This window comes from Lingula anatina, chromosome 2, assembly GCF_051362555.1.
Source record: "Lingula anatina isolate TDL-2025a chromosome 2, LinAna3.0, whole genome shotgun sequence".
In the NCBI taxonomy this organism is placed as follows: Eukaryota; Metazoa; Brachiopoda; class Lingulata; order Lingulida; family Lingulidae; genus Lingula; species Lingula anatina.
The window spans coordinates 16,838,385-16,865,733 of NC_141768.1; the positions used below are offsets into that span (position 1 = coordinate 16,838,385).

The 27,349-nt window shown below is 37.7% G+C and overlaps 2 protein-coding genes across 5 annotated transcripts in view; both read left to right on the forward strand.

The window, feature by feature from the left end:
* The window catches only part of LOC106178563 (uncharacterized), a 16,887-nt gene extending 6,205 nt beyond the window's left edge, over positions 1-10,682 (forward strand). For 2 of the 3 annotated variants that reach the window (XM_087005587.1, XM_087005588.1), the window contains exons 9-28: positions 469-597; positions 846-920; positions 1,405-1,479; positions 1,760-1,834; positions 2,135-2,281; positions 2,436-2,611; positions 2,920-3,176; positions 3,458-3,664; positions 3,913-4,122; positions 4,259-4,452; positions 4,648-4,947; positions 5,148-5,403; positions 5,658-6,159; positions 6,411-6,699; positions 6,918-7,283; positions 7,678-7,808; positions 8,209-8,343; positions 8,635-8,942; positions 9,153-9,317; positions 9,885-10,682. In XM_087005587.1, coding sequence (XP_086861713.1) covers positions 469-597; positions 846-920; positions 1,405-1,479; positions 1,760-1,834; positions 2,135-2,281; positions 2,436-2,611; positions 2,920-3,176; positions 3,458-3,664; positions 3,913-4,122; positions 4,259-4,452; positions 4,648-4,947; positions 5,148-5,403; positions 5,658-6,159; positions 6,411-6,699; positions 6,918-7,283; positions 7,678-7,808; positions 8,209-8,343; positions 8,635-8,942; positions 9,153-9,317; positions 9,885-10,092 — 4,205 coding nt within the window. In that variant the 3' untranslated portion in view covers positions 10,093-10,682. The remainder of the gene's footprint in view (positions 1-468; positions 598-845; positions 921-1,404; positions 1,480-1,759; positions 1,835-2,134; positions 2,282-2,435; positions 2,612-2,919; positions 3,177-3,457; positions 3,665-3,912; positions 4,123-4,258; positions 4,453-4,647; positions 4,948-5,147; positions 5,404-5,657; positions 6,160-6,410; positions 6,700-6,917; positions 7,284-7,677; positions 7,809-8,208; positions 8,344-8,634; positions 8,943-9,152; positions 9,318-9,884) is intronic. The other variant, XM_087005589.1, reaches the window with a different exon arrangement.
* A 2,193-nt stretch (positions 10,683-12,875) lies between these two features.
* On the forward strand, positions 12,876-27,266 carry LOC106178568 (short transient receptor potential channel 7). Of its 2 annotated transcripts, XM_013561790.2 has the most exons (15): positions 12,876-13,265; positions 16,361-16,561; positions 17,356-17,811; positions 18,110-18,262; positions 19,498-19,665; positions 20,613-20,832; positions 21,117-21,398; positions 21,671-21,855; positions 22,097-22,176; positions 22,618-22,706; positions 23,117-23,313; positions 23,585-23,785; positions 24,135-24,264; positions 25,303-25,449; positions 25,825-27,266. In XM_013561790.2, exons 1-15 carry the CDS (start codon positions 13,206-13,208, stop codon positions 26,334-26,336), a joined length of 3,081 nt encoding a protein of 1,026 aa, XP_013417244.2. In that variant the 5' UTR covers positions 12,876-13,205; the 3' UTR covers positions 26,337-27,266. The 2 variants fall into 2 exon arrangements, with proteins under 2 accessions (XP_013417244.2, XP_086862537.1); XM_087006411.1 differs by lacking the exon at positions 16,361-16,561.
* Positions 27,267-27,349: the final 83 nt, after the last annotated feature.

Genomic DNA, 27,349 nt, shown 5'->3' on the forward strand with positions numbered 1-27,349 from the left:
CTTGGAATTGGTACGGTTATTGGGTTAGTCGCTTGGTTGCTGAACTGGCTGCTTTACTAATGATTAATTTGACTGCTGGTTCAGTTGGTTGCGTATATACGTATATACAGTGTGTAGTCGCTGTTACATCGACCAGGCTGGCATATCAGGAATTTGATGTGTGAATATCGGTGTGAATAGAAAAGGACCTTTCAATATGGTTAACCGGTGATGTTTTTCATAAATTAAACTAAAAATAAAATATTGTTTTTGACAAGCGTTTATCTTTCAGTGCATTAGTTCAAGCAATCCCCATGGAACTTTTACAAATCATATACCTTACGGTTGTTTCCAAATTTGTAAAATATGTATTTGAATATTTCAGAAACTTCCTGAATGCTGAATTTATTATTGATATGAAATAACCGCAACAAAGAACTACTAGTACATATCATTAGAATACCATAATAGCATATTTTCATTCTGCAGATATAGATGAGTGTTCCATTGAACATGTTCCACGGGTTTGTCACAAAAATGCCATATGTACCAATACATTTGGTTCCTATTCATGCGCGTGCGCAGACGGGTTCTACGGTGACGGCAGAGATTGCAAGAGTAAGATTAGCATGAAAATTTTTATTTTACGTTTTCGTACAATTTTTGGCAGATATTTAAACTTTTTTTATCCGCTTTATTTTGCACAGAGTATATTTTAAAACGAACTTTTATATAAGCTTTGTGTTAAATAAAGAAGTTGCTTATCAGTGCATCACGTTTAGGGTCCCACATTTATATATAAACATATATTGTATTATCAACTATTCAAACAAAGCATTATTCTAAGATTCTTATTAACTTTTTAGATTGCAGTGAACCTTGTCTGCCAGGGGAATTTGAATGCAGTCCTTGTAATGGTACTTCACCAAAGATTTGTAAAGGTTAGTCTATGTAATATGTAGATCCATGCATTTGGTATCCGGTATCAGCATCAATCTGGGTTTCGATGTATATCAGTTATGCAAAATAACATTTAAGGTGTCATTCACCATTCCAAAACAATGGAATGTTTAAATCAAGTATGTCTTCACATTTTCAAAATAATTTCAAAACATCCTGCTTAACCAGTAAACGTATTATTTTATTGACCAATTTGTGCTGAAAGAGAAGGGAAAACAAGGTTATTACCTACCCTCTACCAGAGCGACTGACAGATTTTTACAGATATTCACAGATATGTCTTTAGCTAGATAGATGTTCATTTTGGGCTGAAGTCAGCCCAAAATGACCATCTATCTAGCTAGAAACATATCTGTGAATCTAGCTAGCTAGAAACATATCTGTGAATATCTGTAAAAATCTATCAGTCGCCCTGGTAGAGGGTAGTTATTACCAATGTCAGCATCATGTATCCGGATTTTTCAGCGTGTATCACAGTTTGTCCGACGGAGTATTACCTTTCTACGAACTGCACAGCGACTACGAATGCCCGTTGTTCTGGTGGGGTTACATTAATGTCTTGATATTTGTTTTTTTTAGTGGCTTTTAAAGAGGCCTTTGTAAATTATTTCATTTTTGTACAATACATTGCGTAACTAAGTTTATTATGTTTAAGTTACAGACACATCCCGAATCCGTGTTCACGAATTAATTGAGATTAAAAGCGAACGCATTTGAAAACAATCGGGATTGTTTTTATATCTAGACAAAACTATAAAGTAACAATAGACACAAATAAATTTTCTTTGCTAAGTCTTTTTTTTTTAATGCCTGTCGTTAGCCTGCAAACCGAAGTGTGGCAGAGAGGAATACGAGTCGACTGCATGCGGCGGGACAACAGACCGCGTTTGTAGAGGTATACATAAATCACAGTCTGAGTTAAACATTGTATTGTATAGTGTATTGTATTAAATTGTATTGCTGTCTTCTAATATTTTACATTCAAATATTGCATTATTTGGTGCTAGGATTAAGGAGTGTTGTGGGAAATCTTCACAATCTTCAAAATCTTCATATTCAGAAAAAAGGAAATGTGATCGACGTGTACTACAGCATCATTATATAGTATAGGCCCTATTCATAAACAGTTGTTGCTAACCTGAATCGTTACAACTACGAAAGTTCAATTGATGCAATATTAACTCCCTTTTTCCAGGTTTAAGTGACCTCGGACAGCCACTGGTCACTTCTAAGAACGTCCTGTTGTACGAAGATCGCAGAAACGTGGACACTAAGAGTACGGGGATATTGGGCGCTACAAACGCCTCCAATCTTATTGGCACAGAATATACCCTAAATCGAGGTGAGGTTTGCTGTCTTAGCCGTTCATCCCTTGAGTTTCTGTGAAAAATTATTCAAGTAGTATTCTATTAGAAGAATTAGTTACAACTTAATTACAATACAGTTCGATATAATACAGTAACCTCAGTGTAGTACCATATTCTCCTTGTTTCAAGGTTCAGGTTTAAGTGTTCGTGTTAGGATCCTGGCTCTGAACGTGTCTCCTGTGTATACTTCTGTTGACCATTCCTCTGGCAACGACAACGCCAACAGAGGAACCACAAGTGAATATAAAAATCGATGCCAATACCCAATGCCATCAGCGTATATGTTGAGAGTCTCTAGTTTTCCGGTAGGTAGTTAACTAGCGCCCTTAATGTAGGTCGTGTGACGTTATGTCGATACTTGTGAGGTCACATGACGCTATTTAATAATAATAATAATAATAATAATAATAATAATAATAATAAGGTCGTTTACCTTTGAAGCATTAATAATTATTACGAAAAAAACAGGAAGACAATTGGCGAGAAAAAAGGAAATGTGATCATTAAAAATTAAATATCTACAGTGTACATGTACTTGGAATATTTACTTGTGGCCACACGTTTACGGTTTCACAACAAATGTCTTCAAATAATATATGTAATTTTTATGCAGGAAGTCACGACTCTCACAAGTTATCAAAATTGTTCTCAGCAAATAATGTCAAATAAGGTCGCAAACTGCAAAGATGGATTTTACCGCACAGCAGATACTCCATGTAGGACACAAGATGGCCGTGTTATAGGAACATCGCCCCTTCCGTTCGTGACCCAGGGACTGAATTGTGCCACCCCAGGAATGCTGACGAGACTGTTTAAAAAGGACACGGATTTAAAGGAATTCCAAGCTGTCAGAGTTGATTTTGACAAAAGGTACACGTGCTGAGGCTTGGATTTATGTACTGACATTAAAAAATATTATTCATTTCATTTTTGACACGAAACGTTGAGGTTATTACTTAATCGGCGAATGTACATTTATTTTGGTATTTTTCGTGTTTTGGTGTAAGTGCCATTTGTCATTTAGTAGAATAACGTATAAACAATATCACTTCATTCGTGAAAGTAATTTTGGAGTTGTGCTGGTGTTAACATGAAGAAAATACAATTAATACTTTCATGCATTTTTTCATTCAATTTTATTATTTGAAAAGATGTAAAAATCTGAACGACCGCTGTGGTCTGTGCACCGAGCAATGCGCTCGCAGCTTCAGCACCGAAATCAACCCCAGGTGTAGGATCACGAAGGATGACGAGAACGGATTTAGTCCGCGTTTGAGAGATTGTCTTAAGTGCTGCGTTATACAGAAGTGTTCTGAATGCAAAACGCATGCCGATGAATGCGCTCCAAAGCGCATAAGGTAATTTATTAATTAAAAGCCAGGTTATGCAATGAAAATGGTTTATTGTCCTAGGATTATCAACAAGTTTCAATTTAATTTCATTTCTGGAACCCATTTTCATAAAATTGCTTATACCATTGAACGACAACATATATATGAGCTTTTTAAGTTTTTACTTTTTTTATATAATCAAAATAACTAATTCCACTTCTGAAAATTAAAACAGGGAGGGAAATTTAGGACAAAGCGGTTGATCTCCTTTACAGATGTAGAAAAGGCACGGTTGTGGTATTCTCTTTGGACCCACTATTCTCTGATGACGTCTACTGCCACGTGAAATTACAGCAGAATGGTGTAATATATCGTCTGCAGTACGAGGTCCTCAAAAATGGCAGGCGGCTGCAGCATGGCATTCAAATGACGTCAGAAAATTATTTCAAGAAGAAAGACTTTGAACACGCAACGGGAATAGTGAGGTGCTGTATTGTCGTATGGTCTCCTATAAGATTAATGTGTAAACAATTAATTAAAGGACAGACGCAGTAGTTTTCTTTGACTACCTTACTATTTGACGATTGTCCACTCCTAATCTTGTTGCATTTTCATATTCAGGCATGCGTTTTTAGACGTTTACTATGGAAGTGGGATCAACACCCAAGTGACTTTATTAAAAACCAATATCAGATCAGGAGAGCCAAGGTATCAGGCCGGAAAATATAGGGATTTTGGTAGTAGGGTCCTTGATTGGACGTCTGGCATACACGTTGTTCCAAAAGTACCGTTTGGAATAAACAGTCAAACTTGGGGTAGGTATTTTACTGTCCATGCAAATTTTTCGATATTCAATCTTGGCCTTATTCAAAACAACACATTACCTGTCACGTGTACTTAAAATACCTAGAATACCATGGCAAGAAACATGTTCTATATTGTTCATTAATTGCACTGATGGTATTTTTCTGACGTAGTTATCATATCAAGTCGTCTTTTCTATTTGAAAGCACAAGAATCCTGTGATCTTGACTTGGAGAGCTCAGTAAATGCGGCCAAGAAAGGCGACCGTTTTTGGGAGGAGACACCGGGTATACTCGTCCAGTCGGACGAGCCGCACCGCCATTTTATTTTGAGGAACAAAACCAATCCTCCTTACTTCGGCATTAAAGTTTCAAGGACCAGGTCCGTTTTGCGTTCTTTCTTTAAGGCAACATCTATCAGGAACGATCACTCGCTGGTGGCAAGATTGCTCCGTAACAGCACCTTCTGGGTCGTGAACATTTCTGGAATGATTGAACCATGCCCAGGTAGATGCTTTTAAACCCCTAAAGTTTTGTTTTCTTATCTGAGTCTCTGAGTGAAACCTAAACTTTAACTTATAAATTTGATTACTAAAATTTTTTTATATTGTATGTATGATGACAACATCTTCATTTAGTGGTACATATTCTTTGTTTATAATTTAAGTCAAGTTGTTAATTTTAATAAAAACCCAATGCACTTACAGGGGTAATAACAGTACTTGTAAAAGATCCAGTTATTGGGAACATGGTCCTCTTCCACTACGACCTGGTTGTTGGCTGCGCCTCAGGCGGCGGGTCACACGCAACGGGCACCAATCATGCAAACCGCAGCGCTTTCCACGTCCAGCTACATCTCCGCGCGGATGGACCAGATATTCACCAAAGGACTTTGAACCTCGAATTGAGAGATAGTTTTAGACGTATTAATGTCACACTTTTTCGACCTGCTCCGAGAGACGCGTAAGTGAACATTTCTAGTTTCACTGACAAGATGTGTTTGTTGTATTAATGTTTCAGACCTAAAGGCTGTATGAAAAGAAACGCGAAGGGGACCTGTTATGAACATTTCCAAAATGTGTAGCATGTATTATATTATTATGATTTAGTTCATTTTAAAAATATTGGCGTGTTTTACCTTTTGTTAAGTCACACTGAAAGTGTTATAGATAGGCAAGATTATGAATCGAGAATCACATTTTTTTCTTAATTTCTAGATACAATTTTGGCCGCCCACAAAAAGTGGACAAATTTACAAGCGACATGTTTCAACCGTTCATACCATTGATAGCAAGCTCCGTCGGGATGTTAGTGTTACTTGTTATGATTTTAATCTACGGCTACGTTACTCGCCCAGACCAAGACCACCAAGATAGAGACAATTTTTTCCACGTGCGTCACCTACTTTTCGTTATTTGGTACGTGGTGTTTCGATTTGCTTACTCTTTGGTGATTTCTTTGACCGTGTTTGTTCTTCTGATGAGGGCCATACACGGCGACACCCTGGGTATCCTAGAGCAGTTTCCCCAGTATAACAAAATGGTTGCTGTTCAGGAGGATCAAGAGCTTACAAAAATCCGGTCACACATGGACAAAGAGTTACTGAGGCAAAAAGAATTGGCTAATGACGCAAAGAACCAGTGCGAAGAGCGCATGCGTGAAATACAAAATCTCCTGCACGAAGCAAGGAAGAATTTGACGAGATATTTTCAAACAGAGGTGAGATATTTCCAACTGTTTACATATCAATCAACCAACTTTATTTTATTTTGTTAAATATTGCGCCTATGTCGGCCCTACATTGGCACATTCAAATTTCCTATAAAAATCGATTTAAAATTGTCATTTGCTTCAGTGTGCACGCTTTTGATTTAAACTGCTTGCATTAACAGGATTGTAATATCAACGTGTGTCAAGCACAGTGTGCAGTTTACAAGGTTATATCAATATATCGCTATTAACATTTCCAGAAAGGCGAAAAAAATATTGGTCAGCTTGCGCTGGGTCAGGCTAAGAACGCCACTAACGCTTACAGCCGGAAATTAAAGGCATTTAAGGACGAGATTGAGGCGTTCGCTGAGATGTCTGCGCAGGACATCGAAATTGGAATCAAACAGGCTTACAGAGAATTGGAGAATAACTTCTGGATGAAAGGAGCAAAAGTAATTTACGATATTGTGTCCACTTTTGGAAGTCCAGGCCCGTTCATGCAGTGGTCAGGGCTCGAGTTTCCGCAAGGACTTACCGATCTGTACCCTAGTGAGTGAACGTGCACGTTATTCTTGAATTTTTTAATTTATTCTTTAGTTCAATTCATGGATTTAGTTACATTCATCGAATACTGTAGTGAGTAGAGGATGTAATGACGATATTGTATTAAGTGTATTTAATTTTTAGAATGACTTTTATGTCGTACGCTTGTAAAGCGATTCGTTTCGGTGGTGACCGACATGTTTTAACTCTCATATTATTTTCAGACATAACCCTTGACGGTTTTCCGTTTCCAAATAAAAGCACCTTTGATCATCTTAACATCAGTCATCCGGAATGGGAAGAGTATCCGCAGAACCTCACCAACATCACTTTACCGAAATCGAAATTATTTGGTGATCTGACACACAACGACGTTTACAACAAGTCTTTCGTCAACGCCACTTACAAACCAAATATTACCTTTAAGATATTCTTCAGCGGGTGGCTGAATATAGAAACACTGATGGTGGTGGTGGCAGCTATTGATGCAGTTTGGTTTATATACCGCCATACTAGAACGTACCAAACAGTGGTACAGCTACTTCACGGGTTTCCACATCTAATCCGGATTGAGCAGACTAAAAATGAAGGTACAGTGGCGATGAAAGTAAAGGTGCACTTGGGAGCGTAATGATTGCAATAAAACATATGTAAGATGATGTTAATATAGTTGAATTTTTCTTAAGTAAGGTTAGAGTCAGCACCTTATGGAACCTTGGCCAAAAATATCTATTTATAAAGATTCGCCCAAAGATTCGCATCAAAATGTTGATGGCTAATTATATATATATATATATATATATATATATATATATATATATATATAAAGACTCATTATTAGAGTTTTATGCTTTAAACGTTCTTGCAGTCTTTTCAGATATATATTATAAACAATATTAGGATATTCACTATATTGCAGTACCAATGGTTTTGCAATCAATGTTAGCAGAAGATTGAAGGTTTAACATCATCTCTTTCTTCTAGATAAGTTAGAAGAAAAAAGCAAATGGCAAAAGTGTTGTAAGGCGACAAAGACAGCGACCAGGACTTCTCTTGATCTGTTGCTTAGCTTATCATGGCGGTTCTTCCTGTTTTTAAAAGAAGTCAATTACAAGGTATCAGATATATAGAATTAGAGGGTGATCAGGGCACTCTGCATTTTTCATACTCTTAGTAGGCCAAACGTTACATTTCTACATCCCTGTGAGTTATGAAAGTTATCATAGAATGAAAGTAATAAGAGAATTATTGTGAAGGTACCTTCGTCGAAATTCGTGTTTTATAAAGGCATTTTAGGATACCTCTTTTTGACATCTTTCGAGTGTATGATTTTCAATAAGATTGAATTGAAAAATATGTTTTATTGCAAAATTAGAATTGAAAATAGGCGAACATTTTTATGAACCTTTGGGTCTTTTATGGTATGTTTTCCATGCCAGCGTAACTGGTTTGGTTTTTGCCGGTTTCTTTTCTCTCTTTCTAAAAACTATGTTATCTGTAAATTACACACTCCAGATTATGAACACAGATCTGATACCAAGGCTGCTTCTTGTGGCTCTACTCTGCGGCACTGTGTACACCATCATTATTGTTGCGGACGCCATGGTGAATGTACAGACGCTGTGGGCTGTGGGATTCTTTGACGTCAAAGTAAGACTATGCATGGCGCTTAATAATAATGTAAACTTTTTTGGTTCATATAGGCCTGCATGTACGCGCAAAGGTTTATGTTTTGGAAGTTGGTTTTCGTATTTTAACTTTACATCTCCCAGGATGTCTTCTGTGTTTGAATAAAAAGATTTCCAAATATCCTGTAGGCCTACATAAGAATTCAGCCTAATCATTTTAGAAATACCATTTTCTACAAAGTTTGTAATTTTAATTTGATTATTCTACTAATAGGTGTAACACCTTTAAGCATAGTGACATATTCATCGTTAGGTGGGCCCAATACTGATGGCAAGAAAAATCGCCAACACGCGGATTCGCGCTAACGCATTTAGGATCAACAACTTTGAGTTCCCTTTTACCGAGCAATTGGTCAACATGAGAATAGAACAGTATCAAATAATGCTGCAGATGTTCAATAGATTAACATGTGAGGGAATGCTCTTTCACGCAACGGAATACTGTGCGTGGTGGAACATAACGTACCCTGGCCGCCCCTGTCAGCCACCCGTGACCAAGACGATGGACTTCGAGTTCAAAGGCTGCGAAAACCCCACCATAGACCCAGTCATTTATACACGGTAAATGGGCATATCTTTGAATATTATCTTTTTTATGTAATTTGATTTTTACTGTGTCTGTAATTGCAAATATATATATATATATATATATATATACATATATATATATATATTTGTAAATGTATTCTTGAAAATATATCTATCAAAAGTTTCCTTGACATACACGCTGTTTTACATTAAAACTGGTAATATATGTTTTGTCGCAACCAGATTTGATAGCCTGCAATACAAGCTGGAATTGATGCGTTCGATGGACCCTTTTGCCAGGGCAGCAAGAAAAATGATACTTGATTCGTTTATTATTGTGGCCATAGCTGTTGTGATAGCCATCCTGTTTGCAGTCCTAGGTGCTGCTGTTTATATGATGTTAAAGAGGTAATAAAGATATAAAAAACTGTTTTTAGTAAAAGCCTGTATGTATCCAGCGGTCGAAACCGCTAGAAAAAAGCCTGCAGTGACAGTAATTTTGACCATAAGTATCTACTGGCGGGTCCAGACTTTGCTAAAGGGGGAGGGCACTAAACCTATTGAAAAATTACAATTAACAATAGGAGACAGAGCGATTATACTGTACAATGTTGCTCGGAGACAGGAAATGGCTTGGTTTTGTGACATTTCGCTGTTATTATTATTATTATTATTATTATTATTATTATTTGTATGGGGTGAAAGGGGAGATAATGATGCGAGTGTGCCCTCCTCACTGGATCTGCCATTGGTAACTACACGTAGAAATCCAGACAAATTTGTGTTATAAGCCTTATCTTACAAATGGTAATATGACACATTTCATTTATTACAGCTTATCCCACATACCTTTCAGTTTGGTGTAGAAAACCATACATGCAGGGCCTAATTGTAAGATAAATATCTATATTTAGCGCATCTCAGTTCCTTTATAGCAAACGGTTCATATCAAAAATTTTCTACTGTTCTGTTCAGGTTCGATCTGGTCCGTCTGCTGAAGGTGTACGAGGTCACGGAGGACCCTGCCCTGCGACCAGAGAATCTGCCAGCAGTTCTGAGAGACCAGGAGGGAGACAGGATCAAGGCGGTCACTATAGATCCCAAGATTGAGGAAGCGGGCGGGGGGCGGACACACACGGCGCCATCAACGTTCCAGTTGAACCAGAGAACACGCGTTAACTGAAGTCTGGTGCGTGAGGCGAGAACTATGTCAGCTCCAGCTTATAATACTGTGTACCAAAGACTTAGTGCCTATTAAATATGACGATCATTAACTGAATGTCTTATAATATACAATATGCCCGGTATTTATAATACTGTTTCAGTTAATACGTGTTAAAGTCCAGGGTAGCAAGGTATTGCACACAACGTGCAGAGAATTAGTGTCTTTGACATTCGGTGTACCCATGAAGTAATAAGGGATTTAGCTATTTTTTGAAAATATGGTATTATTATCACGTAATCAATGTACCAAGGCGGAATTCTATTGCACCACACTGGGAAGCTGATTTGCGAAATTGTTATCAGACAAAAGTAATATATTCCATATAATCTCGTCAAATGATTTATGGATGGAACAATCATAAATTGTGTGATTTATAAGAATAATGATCGATCGACACATCAAGTTATTATAGCAGTGAGAGTAATATGAAAATTAACTAAATATTAGATAGGTTCCTGTCGCTTTGTTAAATACATTATCTGACTTCGAGTTTAGGAACACCTAATCAGATTAGCAGATAAAATGTTAATAAATGTTTTTGTAAAAGATTTATCTGGACAGTACATTACTGCCTTACTCATACAGTTTATGTAATGAAATAAGTAAGAGGTAGTTGCTACACATTATGAAAGCAATAATCCATTCCCATTTAAATTACTTTTTTGATGCGCTACAAAAAACAAAAAAAAATGAAAGACCCATCCATCTATACACAACGCGTCCAATATTTACTGCAAATACCAACATGCAACATGACTATTACAGCATTTAAGCGGCATTGTCCAAATGAGAATCATGGTTTTGTGGCAAACAAATGTTTAAATTGCACATCCTCCATCAATACAAGTGCCATATCCTACAAGTAAATTAGCCGCGTCAGTCACTGCCATTATCACGAACGTCTGTCCATTAACAACCATATCCCTTAACTTTCCACCTATTATAAGTCTGTTCAATGTTCATCATTGGAAATACACAATTGCGTGTACTTTTTATCTGAATAAGATTAAACGCCAGCGCGCAAAGGAAGCACCGGCTTCAATTTAGATTAAAAAGGAGCATTTGGGCAGTTCTAATAGATTTGTAAGCGTGGATAAATAATTCAACTGATGTTGTTTTCAGTTCTTCCTGGGACAGACTGGTAGATATGTAGGCAATATATGTACCAGCGGCGTGAACACAGACAATACTTCAGATGCTGTAACTTTTTTAAAAATCTTTTATGATCTCAGGTTAGTAACTTGTCACTGAATTCGATATTATATTGAAAAAAATTACTTTCCTCTCCCTTATCGCCCACAGACAGGCGAATAGCTAGCAAATGTTTTGCAATCTAGCATTTGTAGCCGCCCACCAGAAAAAAGGGTATTCGTACAATTAGGAGAGCAGACTACCAGACTGATAAACATTAACATAATCAAACACGCTCGCCATGGAAAGAAACACGGACGCATAATCTGCGTGATGGGTTTACTAGTCAAGCGACACTCGAAATTTATCCTCTACAAAGATCGCATTATGTTTCATTATGTGCACTTATTCTCTGAAGCGTGCAAAAATGTCCCATCTTTATTAGAGCAGTTAAAACTAGACACATATCTGTGAATATTTCGTGAAAAATCACTCTGTGGCCCTGGTAGATGGTACTTGAAACTCGGGACAAAGGCCATCACCCCGTGGTCCTGACAGCTGTGAATGACATTTAAAAAAAAAAGAACACAACTTTTATGCAAAGCAACAATTGAAGAAATATTGAAGTTTAAGTCAAGCAAATTTCTCGAAATTTGATGAACCTATGTAGGATTTAATAATTTTTTTTCGGGAGGGGGGGGGCCTGTACCATCAGCTGGGTGAGACATTTTCTTGGGGGGGGGGGGTCTTCTTGATTTCAAGTTCTGTCTGATTAAATTTCTCTTGAAGTTTTCCCAGTTTTGTGTGATTTGTATTTGAGTCCTAGAGTACATTGAGTACATACAGTACATTCAGCACATACTTTGAAGTTGATACAAAGCAGTAAAAGTAAGATTTTAGTGCTTAATAGTTCGGGCTCTCTTTTCTCCTTTCCGACCTTGAAATGGACCAAAGGTCAAAGGTGAGGTCAGAAGACTTTCCTTTTAAATTCTACTGTATAGTTAACTACTTTTACATCCCTTTTGGCTATAATAAGGAACCTACACGTTTCAAGTTCAAGATTTTTTACTCCTTTCATATGACGAACGGTACACTAGAGCAAATACACCAACTGACGCCCTAAACAATCAGGTTACTGCAGAAAATATCTTTGTCCATTATTCTCATCATGCTCTTTGAATATCTCAGGTTTCAGAGATAGTGACTGCCGCAGAAGCTACAGGATTACACTAAAATGAGATAAAAGTCGGCACGGTTAATAAGATGTCAAGGGTTTTCAAAAACACTATCCCAGCAAGAAAGCATGTAATTAATTGAACATTTATTATAATAAAATCGCCATTGTTTGATAGTGGCAATAATGACGATGAATCACTCTTGAACATCCACGCGATAAAAGTTACAATTGCACTATTCCAGGTTTCGGCTTTTAAATCTTTTATGTAATAAAAGGCAGATATCGACGTGTGGGTATTTATGTATTCCTTAACTGCATTCGACGTCATGTTATCAGCTAAAACACTTGCCTAATGGAGATTAAATAATTGCGCTTAAGTGATAGAGTTAGGAGGGAATTCACCATCATGACCACTAAGACTGTCCACTAACCGCTGGTTTGGCCATAGACGCCAGGTTCATTCTATCATGTTTACAACTGCACTTTATTAGCGGACGACACGGAGAAGCCAATGGGAGAGGTCGGTAGGCTCTTTGTTGGTGTCAGCAAACGTTTTATCTGTTACCCATGGGGTTAATAACTTAATCGGTTAAGCGGCTTCCCCTAATGAGAAGAGTTTGTGTGTTCGTATAAGGGTGGGTAGAGGATGACAACATGTATTTTTCCTGTGAACCGTATTGTCTGTGGTCTGAAAACAACTGTGCGTTTCGACGGCAGATGCTGATATATTGAGAGGCTGCTTTCAGCGCATTCTGCGTGCAACATGAGCGATTTAAGGAAAACTTACGGAGGACCGTTGTTTAGAAATGTGGAAGGCCGTAAGGTAAGTCGAATTATTGAAGAAATGTTTTAATGGTCATCGCGCTAATTTTATTTTAGGAATCTGTATGAAAGGCTTTTATGATCAACTTATCGGCCTGGTCTACATCAGTCTATGTCAAGTGTGAATATTACAACCAAAAATTATAATTTCTCAAATCCTTATTTGTTGTTGATCGATCTGCAGCAAAATCTTCCTCAATATTGTTGGGAAAATATTTTGTTTTCTGAAATAGGAATATAATTGTATCATTCAAGTGTGGTATGTCCGGATACGGACACTACATGTATATACACAATTACAAATGTGCATTACATCGTTCTTACACTTGACACGTAGGGCTATTTGCTTTTCACCTGATAGGAAGTAGAAAAATTGTTCTTAATCACGATTTTATTGGAATGATTTACCAACATAATGAGAACAGATATGGAAAGTCAAAGAACTAAACAATAATTTAAACAATTATTTTAAATTGAACTTCATCTTGTATAATGACAGAAATGCAATAAGAAAAAAAAGATTTACCAGTAGTTCCAAAAAGACAAAATTAAACAGGCAGAAGATACGGAGAAATAAAATTAATTGGTCAGTAAGTAGGTTAGTGAACATATAAAGTGAAAGAGCAAAAATGTCATTTGGTGCTTTATAAGATCAATAATGCCTAAGCCTAGCTTTCTGGCTTCTATTTGTTTAAAAAGCGACATTGGTTTATAACTGGTTAACACTTCAATTCTACACTCTTGCTAAATTGATGGACTATTTTAGATAAAATTCACTGTGAGGATTGTCACAGAACTTTTATTTAACAGTCTGAAGCATTGATCAAAAAACAATGTTCAGGCTATGAAATTGAACAAAATTCCTTGATTAATGTAAAACAATTGGTTAAAGTTGTTACACTGCATAACAGTTAACAGATTTGGGCAGAATGGCAGGCCACGTGTACAGTCCTGTCGTAGTCATTGGCGTTTTCAGCAACAAGTCAATCTTGTTCAGCACTTTTGAAGGGTGGCCTCTTAAAGCCCGAGGGAGAACTTGACAATTTTGTCGATGTGGTGTTTTGGGCGCAATCAAAAGAACATTGCTGTTCTCGTTGGAATCGCTCAAGAAACTGTCTGCAAGATTATACAGCGATATCGCACAGGCATTACCACTTGTCGTCCTGTTAAAACTACACCCTGGAAGGATCGTATACCCTTCCAGATGTATCTACAAAAAATAACATTTTCAGTATCTTGTCTGAGAAACGCTAATGAAAGCGGGCCTAAGCACGAGTTACCAGAGGATCAGTGAACAGCAGACTTCTTATTCGTGGCCTGAACCAAGGTGTACTCCTGTTAAAACCTTTTTGACCCAACAGTGGAAGAACCGCCGATAGGAATGCAACCGAAAACGCCGTTGTCGTCAGGTGCGTCATTGGAGGCATGTCTTGTTCCCAGATGAAGATAGATATATTTTTAACGTTGCTGTAAACAGACTTCATGCTTCAAGTAAAGTTTGGAGGAGATCAGTTGAAGACTGTTTCCCACGGAGGTCGTTCTGCCCACCTTTGGGCTGCCATTCCTTATGTCCTTATGTCCTTATGTCGAACCAATCTGGTGTTCCCCAGCTCTGGCAACAGAGATGGTACCACTTGCTAGAGCTCATTTTGGCCTTAATTTTTTTTTCTCATGTGGCAATGCTCCACCTCATCGTGCTTGAAGAACATTACAATTTTTCAAAGAACGGAGAAATATTGTGGCGTGCTTATCCTCCCGGTCTCAATTCCACAGGGCACTGCTGAGATGCTATAGACCGTGAGGGGAGGAGACAGATACAGCCGACTATATTGTATGATCCAAGGCAGGTTTTTGTCAAGAGGTGGGCTTATGCCGATCAGATATTCATCTACAAAGTTCAGAAACTGGTTCAATTAGTAAGTCGAATAATAAATGGCATCTACCATTGTTCGTGGTAGCTACGCATGATACTAACTTTTAGTTAATTCTGACATGACATTTGCTTTTGCCTATAAATTGCCGATAATTTACCAAACTTATAATTGATTATCAGGAGGAACTCGAATGGGATATAATCACCATATATACTGTTACTTGAAGGTTAACCCAAGCATTATAATAAACAGTTTGTTTAATAATACATTTTTGATTAGTTTGAACGTATTGAAACCGCCGCTTCTATATTCCGTTGGAATATTCCATCATTTTAGCAAGAGTGTACACTTAGAGTAAATTGCGAAACGGCGAGATGAAAGAGAGACCCTGTCGAGTTTTAGGCACCAAAATCCCAGAAGGGCTGATTGGGCCCCATGGAAACACTATTAAGCTGTGAGTCATTTATATTAAAAGACCGAACAAAACACTGCTAAACTAAGCTGTCTTTGTTCAAGTACTTTCATATGAACAAGTCCATTTTGCGCACTATGTCATTTTTTTCAGTTACCTTGGTTATAAAAGACGAAACACAATGCAGTGCTACAATAACCTCACATTCAACAAATTAATCAATACATTCTGACATGGCTATCATAGCAATTACACGTCCCATGGCAACATATTGCACCTATTCCAATTACTTAGAGCAGTCCTGTATATATCTCGCTAACTTCCGTCATAAATGTTACGAAATGCGCACATAGGAAATATAGAATATTTGTCCAATATACTGTGATCTATCCATTTGGGATTCAACTTTATGTGGTAGGCCTTATTAAATAGCGGTTGTTAAGTGACCCTTGCGTAAGGTACATCTGGCCTTATTCTGATTAAATGAAATCATCAGCAGCTAGCTTGTATGGTACTCCAAAGCATTATTATTTTTATTTTCTGGCAAACCCACTATTTGATATTAAAGTCCTAAAATTATAACTGCTTTGGCAAATCCAAAATGATTGTCAAATTGCGGCAAGACGACAAAGGTAAACGCTTTTGATTTGGTATGGTATAACTTAAGTAATGCTTAAATTAACTATCTGGAGGTTCATATCTCTGTTGAAGAATCGACTTGCTGGCCTCTACTGTTAAGTCCCTATATATTTATCTGTATTAATTTGCTACAATGTATGTAACGGGAGTAATTTTCCTCGTGTTATGTAGAATAGCGATGGTGAGCGCATGTTCCTAAACGCTGCTTCAAGCGGAGACATAGCGATGGTTCAGGCAATGTTTGATGACAAGGATGTGGATGTCAACTGTGTGGATTTTATGGGCAGATCTGCGCTCCTCCTAGCGGTGGAAAATGAACACATTGACGTCATTGACTTTATGATGCAGAAAGCTAACTACTCGAACATGAAGGTATATCCTTGATTTTTGTTGTGTTTGAATTTATTTTTTGTTTGGGAGGCGTGTGAGAGGCGGAGAGACTATTAAAAGATTAGGCGGTTTTCCTTTCATGCACGTCCGCCATATTTAGGTCGTGGCTTTGTAGAGCCATGGCTCAACTCGATGTGAATGCGGCCATTGTTTGAAATGAGACATGTGTCACCATCCCCACCAATAGGGATTTTTTTATATCTGGAAATAATGCGTTTGGTTTCCAAAATGATGTGTTAACATTTATTCAAAAGCCTAATCCATTTTGATTCAGCACCTTTTACTTAAAGTATATCAATTGTCTGCATTACAGAATTCAAGATCTTCTTTTAAGATTTTTATTGAGTTGTATCACTTTCATGTACTTGTGATGTAGACGTTTTAAACTTGTATATGCCATTTCACGAGTCACACTGCAATCAAATCATACCAATTTTGCGCTGATTACAATACACCTTCTTCAATGAAATATCACTCAAGCTGTGTCGCCCGATAGCGTATATATTGCGTAAGTTCTTTGTAAAATGCATTCTTTATCTTGTCATTGTTCTTTTTCAACACATGTGTGTGTGTGTATCCATGAAATGCATATTTGATAAATATATATATATATATAAACTAACTACGTACGGTATTAATATTATATTACTCATTAGCGATAATCGCTAGGATCAATAGCATGCTAGGATCAATAGCATATTCTACGCGGAAGCACTTTAATTTATTTGTCATCTTTGATACAGATGTAAGCCAATTAACACAGCATTTGTTTCCAGGCCTCCCTGCTTCACGGTATAAGCAAGGGTTTGATAAGTGTAGTGGAGTTCATATTAGAACACCCTTGCTACATCGCAGCTGAGGAAAACCTCCAAAGATTAGGCATGCTTGAGGATACTTTTTTCCGAACCGACTTGGACAGCGGGGACCATTCCTTCCCGTCATATATCACCCCGCTCACCCTTGCTTGCCACATTAACAACCCGGACCTTATACAGATGCTGCTTGCCAAAGGCCATGTTATCGAAAGGCCGCACCATATTTCGTGCGAGTGTAACGACTGTAAAGCCAAATCGGAGTTTGACTCCCTGAAGATGTCCAGGTCTCGACTCAATGCTTACCGTGCTCTAGTCAGTCCTGCGTACATTGTGCTGTGTAGTACGGACCCCATACTGGCCACATTCGAACTGAAGACGGAGCTAAAAGAGTTGGCAGCTCTGGAAAAAGAATTTAAGGTGACCAATTTCACAAGTTTTATGTGATTTTTTAACTCAGTGGTTGGAAAGTAAGCTGTAAAAAAGGCAACACTCTGATGCATAAGATGTATTTTTTTGAAAATATAAATTGTGGAAGATTTACATAAATGCATGTATATCTCTGATTTATCCGTCGTCGTCTTTAGCACCCATCCCCTCCGCTTCATACATGAAAATGAGTTCAATGTGCTAGACATTGGCCACAAGTTTGCATGTTTGAAAAAAAAATGTGTTTAATTAATTAGCTTACATCTGCAATATTCACTGTTATTTGTAGACTGAATACCAGGACCTTGTTGACCGGTGTATGGACTTCGCATGCGAGATGATGGACCTCTGCCGCAGCACTCAAGAGGTAGAGACCCTCCTAAGTGACGGGAAGGACCCCATAGCAAGACTTAAACTGGCTGTACGAAACGAGGAAAAAAAGGTGGTGGTAGTTTTACATATTCTATACATTGTGATCGTGTAACTGGTTGTAAAAAGTAATGCTAACAATTTTCTTTCCAATGCTCAAATAAATAAATAGATGCTTATAAAAAATAGAAAATGAATGGTAGTGCCACACCTTAGCTGATTATTTGAAAAGCCTAGGGAAGCATGAAGACCTTTGAGCGCCCCCCGTGATTTTCAAAGCCTGGAACATTGCACTGCAGCGAACAGTAGAGATGTAAATGCTGCATTACATAACAAGTAGGTCTACTGCATCAATACAACATTGCTTTTAAAGCCTTTATGGATTGTCCCCACTTGCGTAGTATAGATAAAAGCACATCATAATTGAGGGTTGTAAATGGCGTTTTTATTAAGCGTATATTTCAATAAAATAACTAGAACATCTGAAAGTGCTATTTTGGTCTATTAAGTCATCTGTACAGTGAATCACTTTGGTTTTTGGCATTTATACGAGTACTCCAGCACTTTGTGGTTGAGTGGTCCATTTTTTTTTTGTTAATTGCATTAAATCATCTACAGTTATCTGGATGAAATTAATATTGGAAAAACTGAAATAATACTCTTCGCTGTTGAGGCACGTAACCGATAACATTAATGAAAACAACCGTCCGCCATGCGCCGCGCGCCGATTAAAAGCAATTTTTAAAACTTCAGAATACATGTGTTAACGACACGTTTGGATACATTCATCCAGTCTTCTGAGTCCATTTAGATAATTCAGGACCAGCTGTACAACAGAACTACCCATTAATGCCAATACAATTATTGTGCCTTTATTACCTGCGCCTAATGATAATAGCATATCACTGATATCACGCCGCAAAAACTCTTTATATGGATCTGAAAAGATTGGAAAGAACGTTGAGGAATATTTTTTCTTTTTGTGCGTGGCTCATCATTTGATTTCAAAGTGACAAAATTGCTAGAAAAGTTAAAATATGTCTATTTTGGTCTTTCGGTGATTATTTCATTTTGTTTATTGGTAAAATAGGGAATGCAACAGTTGTTGGCATATTGATGTTTTTGTGAGTATTTTTGTCTATACATGTACCTTCCAGATTATATAATGATACATAAAAACAAACACATCAACACTTTTCAATCTGACAGTAAAAAAACGTGCCGCATTGAAAGCCATTAGCAGACATGAATATTGCATTAATGCATTCTTACGTAATACAGAAATCATTTGTCTATTTTCTTCCACAGTTCGTCGCCCACCCAAACTGCCAGCAGTACCTGACCGCTTTGTTCTACGGATCTGAGCTGAGTTTCCTCAAGACCACTAGATGGCCTCTGAAATTGTGTTACATGCTTCTGGTCACCCCTCTGGTCCCTTTGATATCCATAACCTATATACTGTTTCCCAAGTCTCGGGTGAGTTCTTAATGGTTTGCAGTCGATGAATTATTCGGGTGATGCGGAATATAAATAGAGCGTATATATATTGGCTCCGTCTGAATACAGTCTACTGGGAGGACACAAGGAGCATTAACTTGTGCGAATATGCATTAATTGCACATTACATTTTGATATAATTACAGTTGAACAACTACTTAGACACCGTGACTTAATAACACTGTGATCAGATTACTGACAGGGGCTTTTTAATTCATAATGCGAAAATATATTCATAGATACATTATAAAAAGAGCAAATTGTGCATGGTTTTCTTTTTTATTCTCATGCAGAATAGATACACGAACATGAGACTATTTGATGCGTTATAGGGATAACAACTCTTCATATGAAATCTATGACCCCATTCCCAGAGATTAGATCGATCCAACTAGATCGACCTAACTCCCTGGGGGTTCACGCTAAATAGCTGTCAGCCGAGCGCGCGCAGTAGTTAATTACCCTCTTACAGCTTTTAGTAGGCGGGACTGACATTTAAGCCGGATTATCTGACAGTAATCTAGTGAGACTCCCCACGGGGATAGATCGATCTAAAATCTATGGGAATGCGCCCTATATTTCAAAATAAAAACATTGTAAACAACTAAAAATATATATATAATACATTCTATTTTACCACAAATCAGCATTTAAAGCAATTATTCTGAAATTTGTGTTTGTCATAGGACCATGTGACCTCCATAGATGAGGCTATACTCTGTAACTATCTTTAAGAGATTATTACAAAAAAAAACTTTTTAGACTAACTTAGAGTTGAATTCATTAACCATTGGGAAGTATGGGAAAATTATTGTTTTCCCTGGTAAAATTCATTTTTTTAATCAAAATGAACAGTTGTTATCCCTTTAAATATGTAATCAATTTTCCATTGAGTTTAGTTAGTGCAAAAGCATATTCTTTTACAGGTGGCACGCTATGTAAGGTGTCCTTCCACCAAGTTTCTACTCCACACTATTTCGCATTTGGTGTTCCTCATACTTCTGGCCCAGGCAACGTTCCAAACGTCGGAGATATTCAATGAAGATATTAATGTTAATATCGATAATGTCAAATGGAAATCTTCATTTCGAGGCGAAAGCAGCATCATGACTCCCGTGCAGATAGTGCTCATGGGTTGGGTCTTAGGTGAGGACTATGAAACTTTTCTCGAACGTCAACGCAAGCACACACACACACACACACACACACACACACACACACAGAGAGAGAGAGAGAGAGAGAGAGAGAGAGAGAGAGAGAAAAATGTCATTTTCATGATTAAGGCATACCATATTCATGTTTTATGTGGCGCCATGTTTTTGATGCCCCAAGTACTACCTTGAATTCAGACAATATTTACTTAAATGTCAAATAACCATCATATACATTTGTCATAAGTGGAGGTATTGCATCCAAAGTAATCGTTTCAGGTTTATTGTGGATTGAAGTCATGGAAATCTACCGAACACCGTTTTGTGATTATGCCAAAGATTATTACAATTACATCATCTTTATGAGTCTGTCTTTGTATATCGGCTCTTATGTCTTACGGATATTGGCGATGAGGTGGATTCTCGCTGCCAAACAAGAATATAGTGTCCCTCTCCGGAGTGCCAAGTTGGCTTTGGAAGCAGGCAACGGGGACGAATTCCATCGAATTGCGGCACAGATAAAAGAGGCTGGGACGAGAGAAAGTTATTTCATGGAAGCGTGTAAGTGTCCCGGGATTATTTTGATTTTATTATGATAACATTCTTTTACATACATCTGTTGGGCTAACATAACCTTTTTTCTTTGAAAACGCTTTCATTCTATTTTATCGTTGATTGAGTTAAAGAGGCGAGATTTTACATTTACCATTCCGAACAGCCGACCAGCTATGATGAAATGCGACTGCAACAGGATACATAAATACATGAATACCCCGGTACTTGACTGAATCCAGGCTCAGACATAAGAAATAAGAAATAATGTTCTGTTTTAGCTCGTTTTCACTGGAAAATGGACGACCCGGAGATTGTGGCAGACGCCATGTTTTCTGTGGCTAATGTGCTTAGCTTTGCTAGGACCACTTATATAATGCCAGCGTTTGAAGTTTTGGGACCTCTGCAGATATCACTGGGGCGTATGGTTGGAGATATAACCCGGTTTCTGGCTTTATATTTGCTGGTAAAGTAGATTCCAAGAAAAGTATTACAGGAATGTAACCAAGACCATTTTTTTAAGTTCCCTTTTTTTTCGCAAAACTATATGTAGATGTACTGATTACGACAAAATGACCATTTCAAACATTTTTGTTTTATGTAGGCGCTATTTAAGTCCGATATGTTAACGTTGACTTAGTTCTAGAGCATGTTCAGTATTTAGTTTGGCATATATTCATGTTCGTTACTTTCACTGTTCCATTCAGGTATTACTTGCCTTTACGGTCGGTTTGAATAATCTCTACTGGTACTATGGCCAAGTAAAAGCCACTGATGCCTTCACTGAGTACGTATGTTGTTACATTCGATAATTTGTTTTAGAATTTTCTATAGGTAATGTAAAAGTGATTTGGCAAGTTTGGTATTTGCATTATGGTCGATCAATCCGTGCCCCGTTTGTGTGTCATTCCTCATCCTTTAGAGCCTCTGCTGTGTATTTTGCGTTTTTTTAACAAAATAATTCCTGTTTGAATGTTCCATACGTTGTAGGTATAAAACAAAGCCGACCCATACTTGCGTTACTTATAACAATAGGTATTCATTGTTAAGAATATTCTGTTTTCAATATCAGTAGTATGTCCATCATATCTTTTTACGTAGATAATGTATAGGGCCTACCCTGTGAAATTTTTTACCTTGGTTATATTTGCAAATGGTAAATGAACCTTTATATTAAACGAATCATTCGGCGTTAACTACGTCATTTTCGCTTTTTATATTGTTTTAGTTTAATGGTAACGGTGCAGACTTTGTTTTGGTCAACGTTTGGTCCGAGTAAATCAGCACCTGAGGTCTCTAAATTGTCGAAACCAAAAGGTGAGAAATAATAGATTTGTTATTTGATAGCTGTATATGTAGAGAGAGATTGGTTTTGGAGGTCAAGCCTGTCCATATGTTGGTTTATCCTGGACAAAATCTTATATACTACAGTCCCCTCAGTTTTTTTATGGTTCCAAGCATGAAAACTACATGTATAACATGTAGGGGTGCATATCTCTTTTTATTTGTAAGATTAAAATAGTTTTTGATAATATATTGTTACATATGCCTATGAGATTTTTTCGACTCACTCATTTTGTGTCATAATGAGCAATGAAGACAAATCTTCACTTAATGTGGTAAAATTGAATTATTCAGTGTCATCTAAAATCTTGATCATTTGTCATACATTTAAATCAGGCGGGAATTCCACGTCTAATAATCATATATATATTGTTACATCCCAGGTTGCACCGAGGGAGGGGAAGGTGGGGCTGGGTGCCAGTTTTACGGGAATACCACCACGGATGCAATGGTTGAGTCAAGCACAACCCTCATCAACTTTGTCGGTGCCACATTGTACTCTGTCTTTTGCGTCTTCGCCATTATCATCCTTGTGAACATGCTGATAGCCATGATGAGCCACTCTTTTGAAGCCATTCAAGTAAGGATTTCTGACTATGTCTGTCTTGTTCTCTTCTTGTTTAAAGACGTGGAATGATATTTTGCATGAAATGGTTAAATACATGTATGAAAGCAAATAAAGCTTGTTGGATGAGGTGACTGGTTTCAACATTGGCAGATTTTTGTCTAGTAACATAAGTTATTTTAAAAGTAAAGAGGGGTTGGTCTTAAAATTTGGGCGTCTCTCCGAAAGTCACAATGTAGAGATGCTGCATTTTTTTTCTTTGAAAAGCGTTCTATATTTCATATAGGAAGCCTGTGATGTGGAGTGGAAGTTTGCCAGAAGCAAGTTGTGGTTATCTTATATTGCGGACGGCAGTAATTTATCAGCTCCTTTTAATTTACTACCAACGCCCTCATGTGCTTACCAGAGCTGCAAGTACGTGAAGAAAACGTTCATGGATGGACGACGTGACAGCATCACACTTTTCCGGGCGCAGACCGTCGTACGGGTAAGATCGATCCAGAAAAGCAGACGTCTGTCAGCACTCTTGTGCCTATAATTCCCAGACTATTATGTGTGTGTGCGTGCGTGCGTGGGTGTGTGCGTGTCGAGCCGAAAAAAGATGTGCCTTTACAAAAACAATGCCTTTAAAATACAAGCGTCTATATAGTTTATTATTTTGCTCAATACGTTGCATTAATTTTTCTAACCGACATTCCGGTGTTTTCTGTCATCTACAAATATCTATTAACTACACCATTATTCTGCTCAACATTTTGCTGTTTTCTGTTTCGTACTAATACCTATATGCTGTGACATTATTTTGCTCAACCCCATTTTTTCGTGTTTTTCTATAGGCTCGGAGACAGGCCGTGTGTGAGAAGCTTCACGTGGACACGGTGGACACCAGCTATGCTGACATTGCACACAGCTTGGCCAACAGGTATCTCCTCAAGCTGGGAAGACAAGCCAGGCCAGAAACTAAAGGTTATTAATTTGATTTAATAGTAATTTTCTTACTCATAAATCCCTCGCTGTATCTGCTGTAGCTGTTTATAAACAGATACAGTTATTTCCTAGGTAAAGGGTACTGTCAAGGTTAGAAAAAAACTCCTAAATTGTTCTTTTTACGTACATGTTTTGGATAATAGATGGATCTTCAGTGTTCCCTGACTGACTTCGATTGCATTTACAAAATTTCATTTTACCGATGACACAGTAATTGCAATTTTTGAGATAAAAATTGCAAAGTCGGTTTCTAAAAATTCTATACATGAGCACCCCCGAACACCTTTTAAATGTCAATTTAATGATATCATTGAGTACTCTAAAACCCCGCTAGCGATTAGTTTAGATTTCATAGTTAAAATGTCAAAATAATGCCTTTGTTAAATGAATCGTTATAATTAAGGACTTATAAATGTAAGAAAATAAAATTTCAACCAAAATGACGACACGTTATTGAAGCCCATACACTTGTAGTCAATTATGCCCATTTTTGTGATAAAATCTTGCTCGAGCATGAAGTTACGCTCCATATCGTTTGCTATCTCACCTAAGAGTCGAAAGCTGTTAAATTGACTATAAATGCTCCAAGGTGCTTATGCTTATATTAGCTACGAGACATATGAATGCCGATATTTTTTAATTTCGAGATAATTATTTTTAATCAACAAAATGGCAGATGCATCATTGTATAATATGTTGCACGAAAAACTCATTTGCGGTATTTTGATGATCATAAACTCTGACAGTAACCTTAACTCGTGGATACTTGACCAGAATTTTTTTTTTTTTTTTTTTTTTTTTTTTTTTTTTTTTTTTTTTTTTTGTTAGTAAACGATTGACTTATCAGGTACAAGTGTAACAGTTATATCGATCTGTATATTAAAACGCAGCATTATTCCATTTATACTAGCATTTAAGCGCTACCGATGATCGCCTGACGTAAGATTATATTTAATTTACTTTGAGCCCAGGATTCTAGCTGTCATATATTTGTTTCTCTCTCTCTCTCCAAATAAGGTGAAAGTCATGTCATCCTCGAAACGTCAGCCCCGCCCTCGCCAAGTGGCACGCCTACTATATTCGAAGGCAAGGAAGAGCTCAACGTGGCAGACCTCAAAGGCGGACCAACTCTGCCGCAATTCCATTTGGAACATGTTGATGAAGGCACGTATTTGGAAATGAGACAAATAAGCGCTTTTTGAAGACATAGGGTGGATTTTTATTTTCAAAACAAAGAGAGTTCTGAACTTAAAAGTTTTTTATCTTAAATTTACGATTTACGGTGCTCGTAAGAAATGTTTTAATGCCAATCTGATATATTTTGAAGGTTTTCATTCAGTCTACTCTGCCATTACTACGTGGTCAAGAACTGTTGGTGCTATCAAGATGCTCTTATTTATTAACCAAACAGAAATTTACCGGCAACAAACATTTCCATTTTCCTGGTGTAAATGTCATTTTTCAAATTTAACGTTTCTTAATTTTGACATTAACAATTAATACTTTAACAATTGCACTTTTAAAACAATTTACTTGCAGAGGGTGAAGTGCTGAAGCCGACCATTTGTCGTCCTTTGTTCACGCCGATGTTGAGGCGTAGCAACCCAGAGATGATGGCAGAAGAGCAGGGTCGAAGAAGCTTCTCCCGTAAGAGCAAACGCTCAGTGCGAGTCCACTCTCCCCTGACACCGACATCGTCAGAAGGTACTTCCGGTCGCATTGAGGAGATGTACCGCGTGGTGAAACTACTGGACATGCGCTTCCAGCACCTCCAAGAAAACACCAGCCAAATCCAAAATCTTGTAAAAGATTTGGCCGCAGTGAAAGCTGATTTGGAGAAAACAAGAAGCTTGCTTGAAACTCAGCGAAGGCTCACCGTCAACACCAGTGGGACACCGAGATCTTTTGAGACAATATCTACCTTAAATATTCTACCCAGCTTCGTGGCAGAAACCGAGGTCCGTACAAAGCCTTTATCGCCACGACTGGGGTACATTAAAAAATCGGTTAAGTTTAAAAAACAAAAGAGTGATCAATCTGGACAAAATTAATGTCAAATTCAATATTCAAATATTGAATCGGTCTCCTAGGGACCATTCCCATAGATATTTGGATAGATCTATCTCCCTGGGGGGTCTCACTTAATTGCTATCAAACTAACCGGCTTAAACGTCTGTCACGCCTAGTAAAACTGTAAGGGGTAATTATCTTTACCCCTAGCTGATTCGGTAGGCGTAGCAGACAGTTAGGCCTTTTCTTGCTGATTTGCAATTTAGTGTGAACCCCCAGGGAGTTAGGTCGATCCAGATGGATCGATCTAAGTATGGGAACCCAGTCCTAGTTTTCACTTGCACGCACAAACAAAATGAGAGGAAATAATAGAATTTGTAGAACTGAGATGGTTTGATTATTTTGGCGGAAGGCTTGGATTAAAGGTTACAACACCGTAGCATGAGAGGAATGGAGACTACATGCCTATTTTTATGAACATGTCACGGTATACGCCATTGTCGCAACGTTCAGGGCAAGGGTTCACTGTGATCATCCTCGAGGTACAGGTATATGCACATGTACGTGTAGGTCATTAATGGGACTAGGTGGCATGAGCATCGCGTTCCAGGACAGTGTGATGACCTCATTTGAACTCAGTGTGATGACTGGGAAGGTATCTCGTTAATGATAACTGTTCACATTTATACATTTACAAGTAACTGCTGAAAATCGTGAAACTGTGAATCTCTATGTAAATGTCATTCTGGCGTTGGAGTGATGCTTCGAACTGTCATCGCTTCTTCTTTCTCCTTCTTGAATGATGTAAAGCATGTTTGATTGTATTTTGATGTTTAAGTTCAATTTTGAATTTGAGAGAGCAAATTCTACGTTTCTGTGTGCAGTTTGCTGAACGATATGTTGTAATTCAATAAAATTGTATTATATATGGGCCCACTACGATCAAGTAATAATAATAATATAAGGCACAACTTTAACTTGACAGTATGATAAGGCAGCGCGCACGCTTTCCGCCTTGTGGAGAACGGTTTTTGGTATACCCAAGGAGTCTGTT

Coding starts and splice junctions, on each gene's coding strand:
- LOC106178568 (XM_013561790.2), top strand. CDS start 13,206: ATGAGCGATTTAAGGAAAACTTACGGAGGACCGTTGTTTAGAAATGTG. Junction 21,856..22,096: donor TTCTGGCTTTATATTTGCTG/GTAAAGTAGATT, acceptor TGTTCCATTCAG/GTATTACTTGCCTTTACGGT. Junction 22,177..22,617: donor GCCACTGATGCCTTCACTGA/GTACGTATGTTG, acceptor ATATTGTTTTAG/TTTAATGGTAACGGTGCAGA.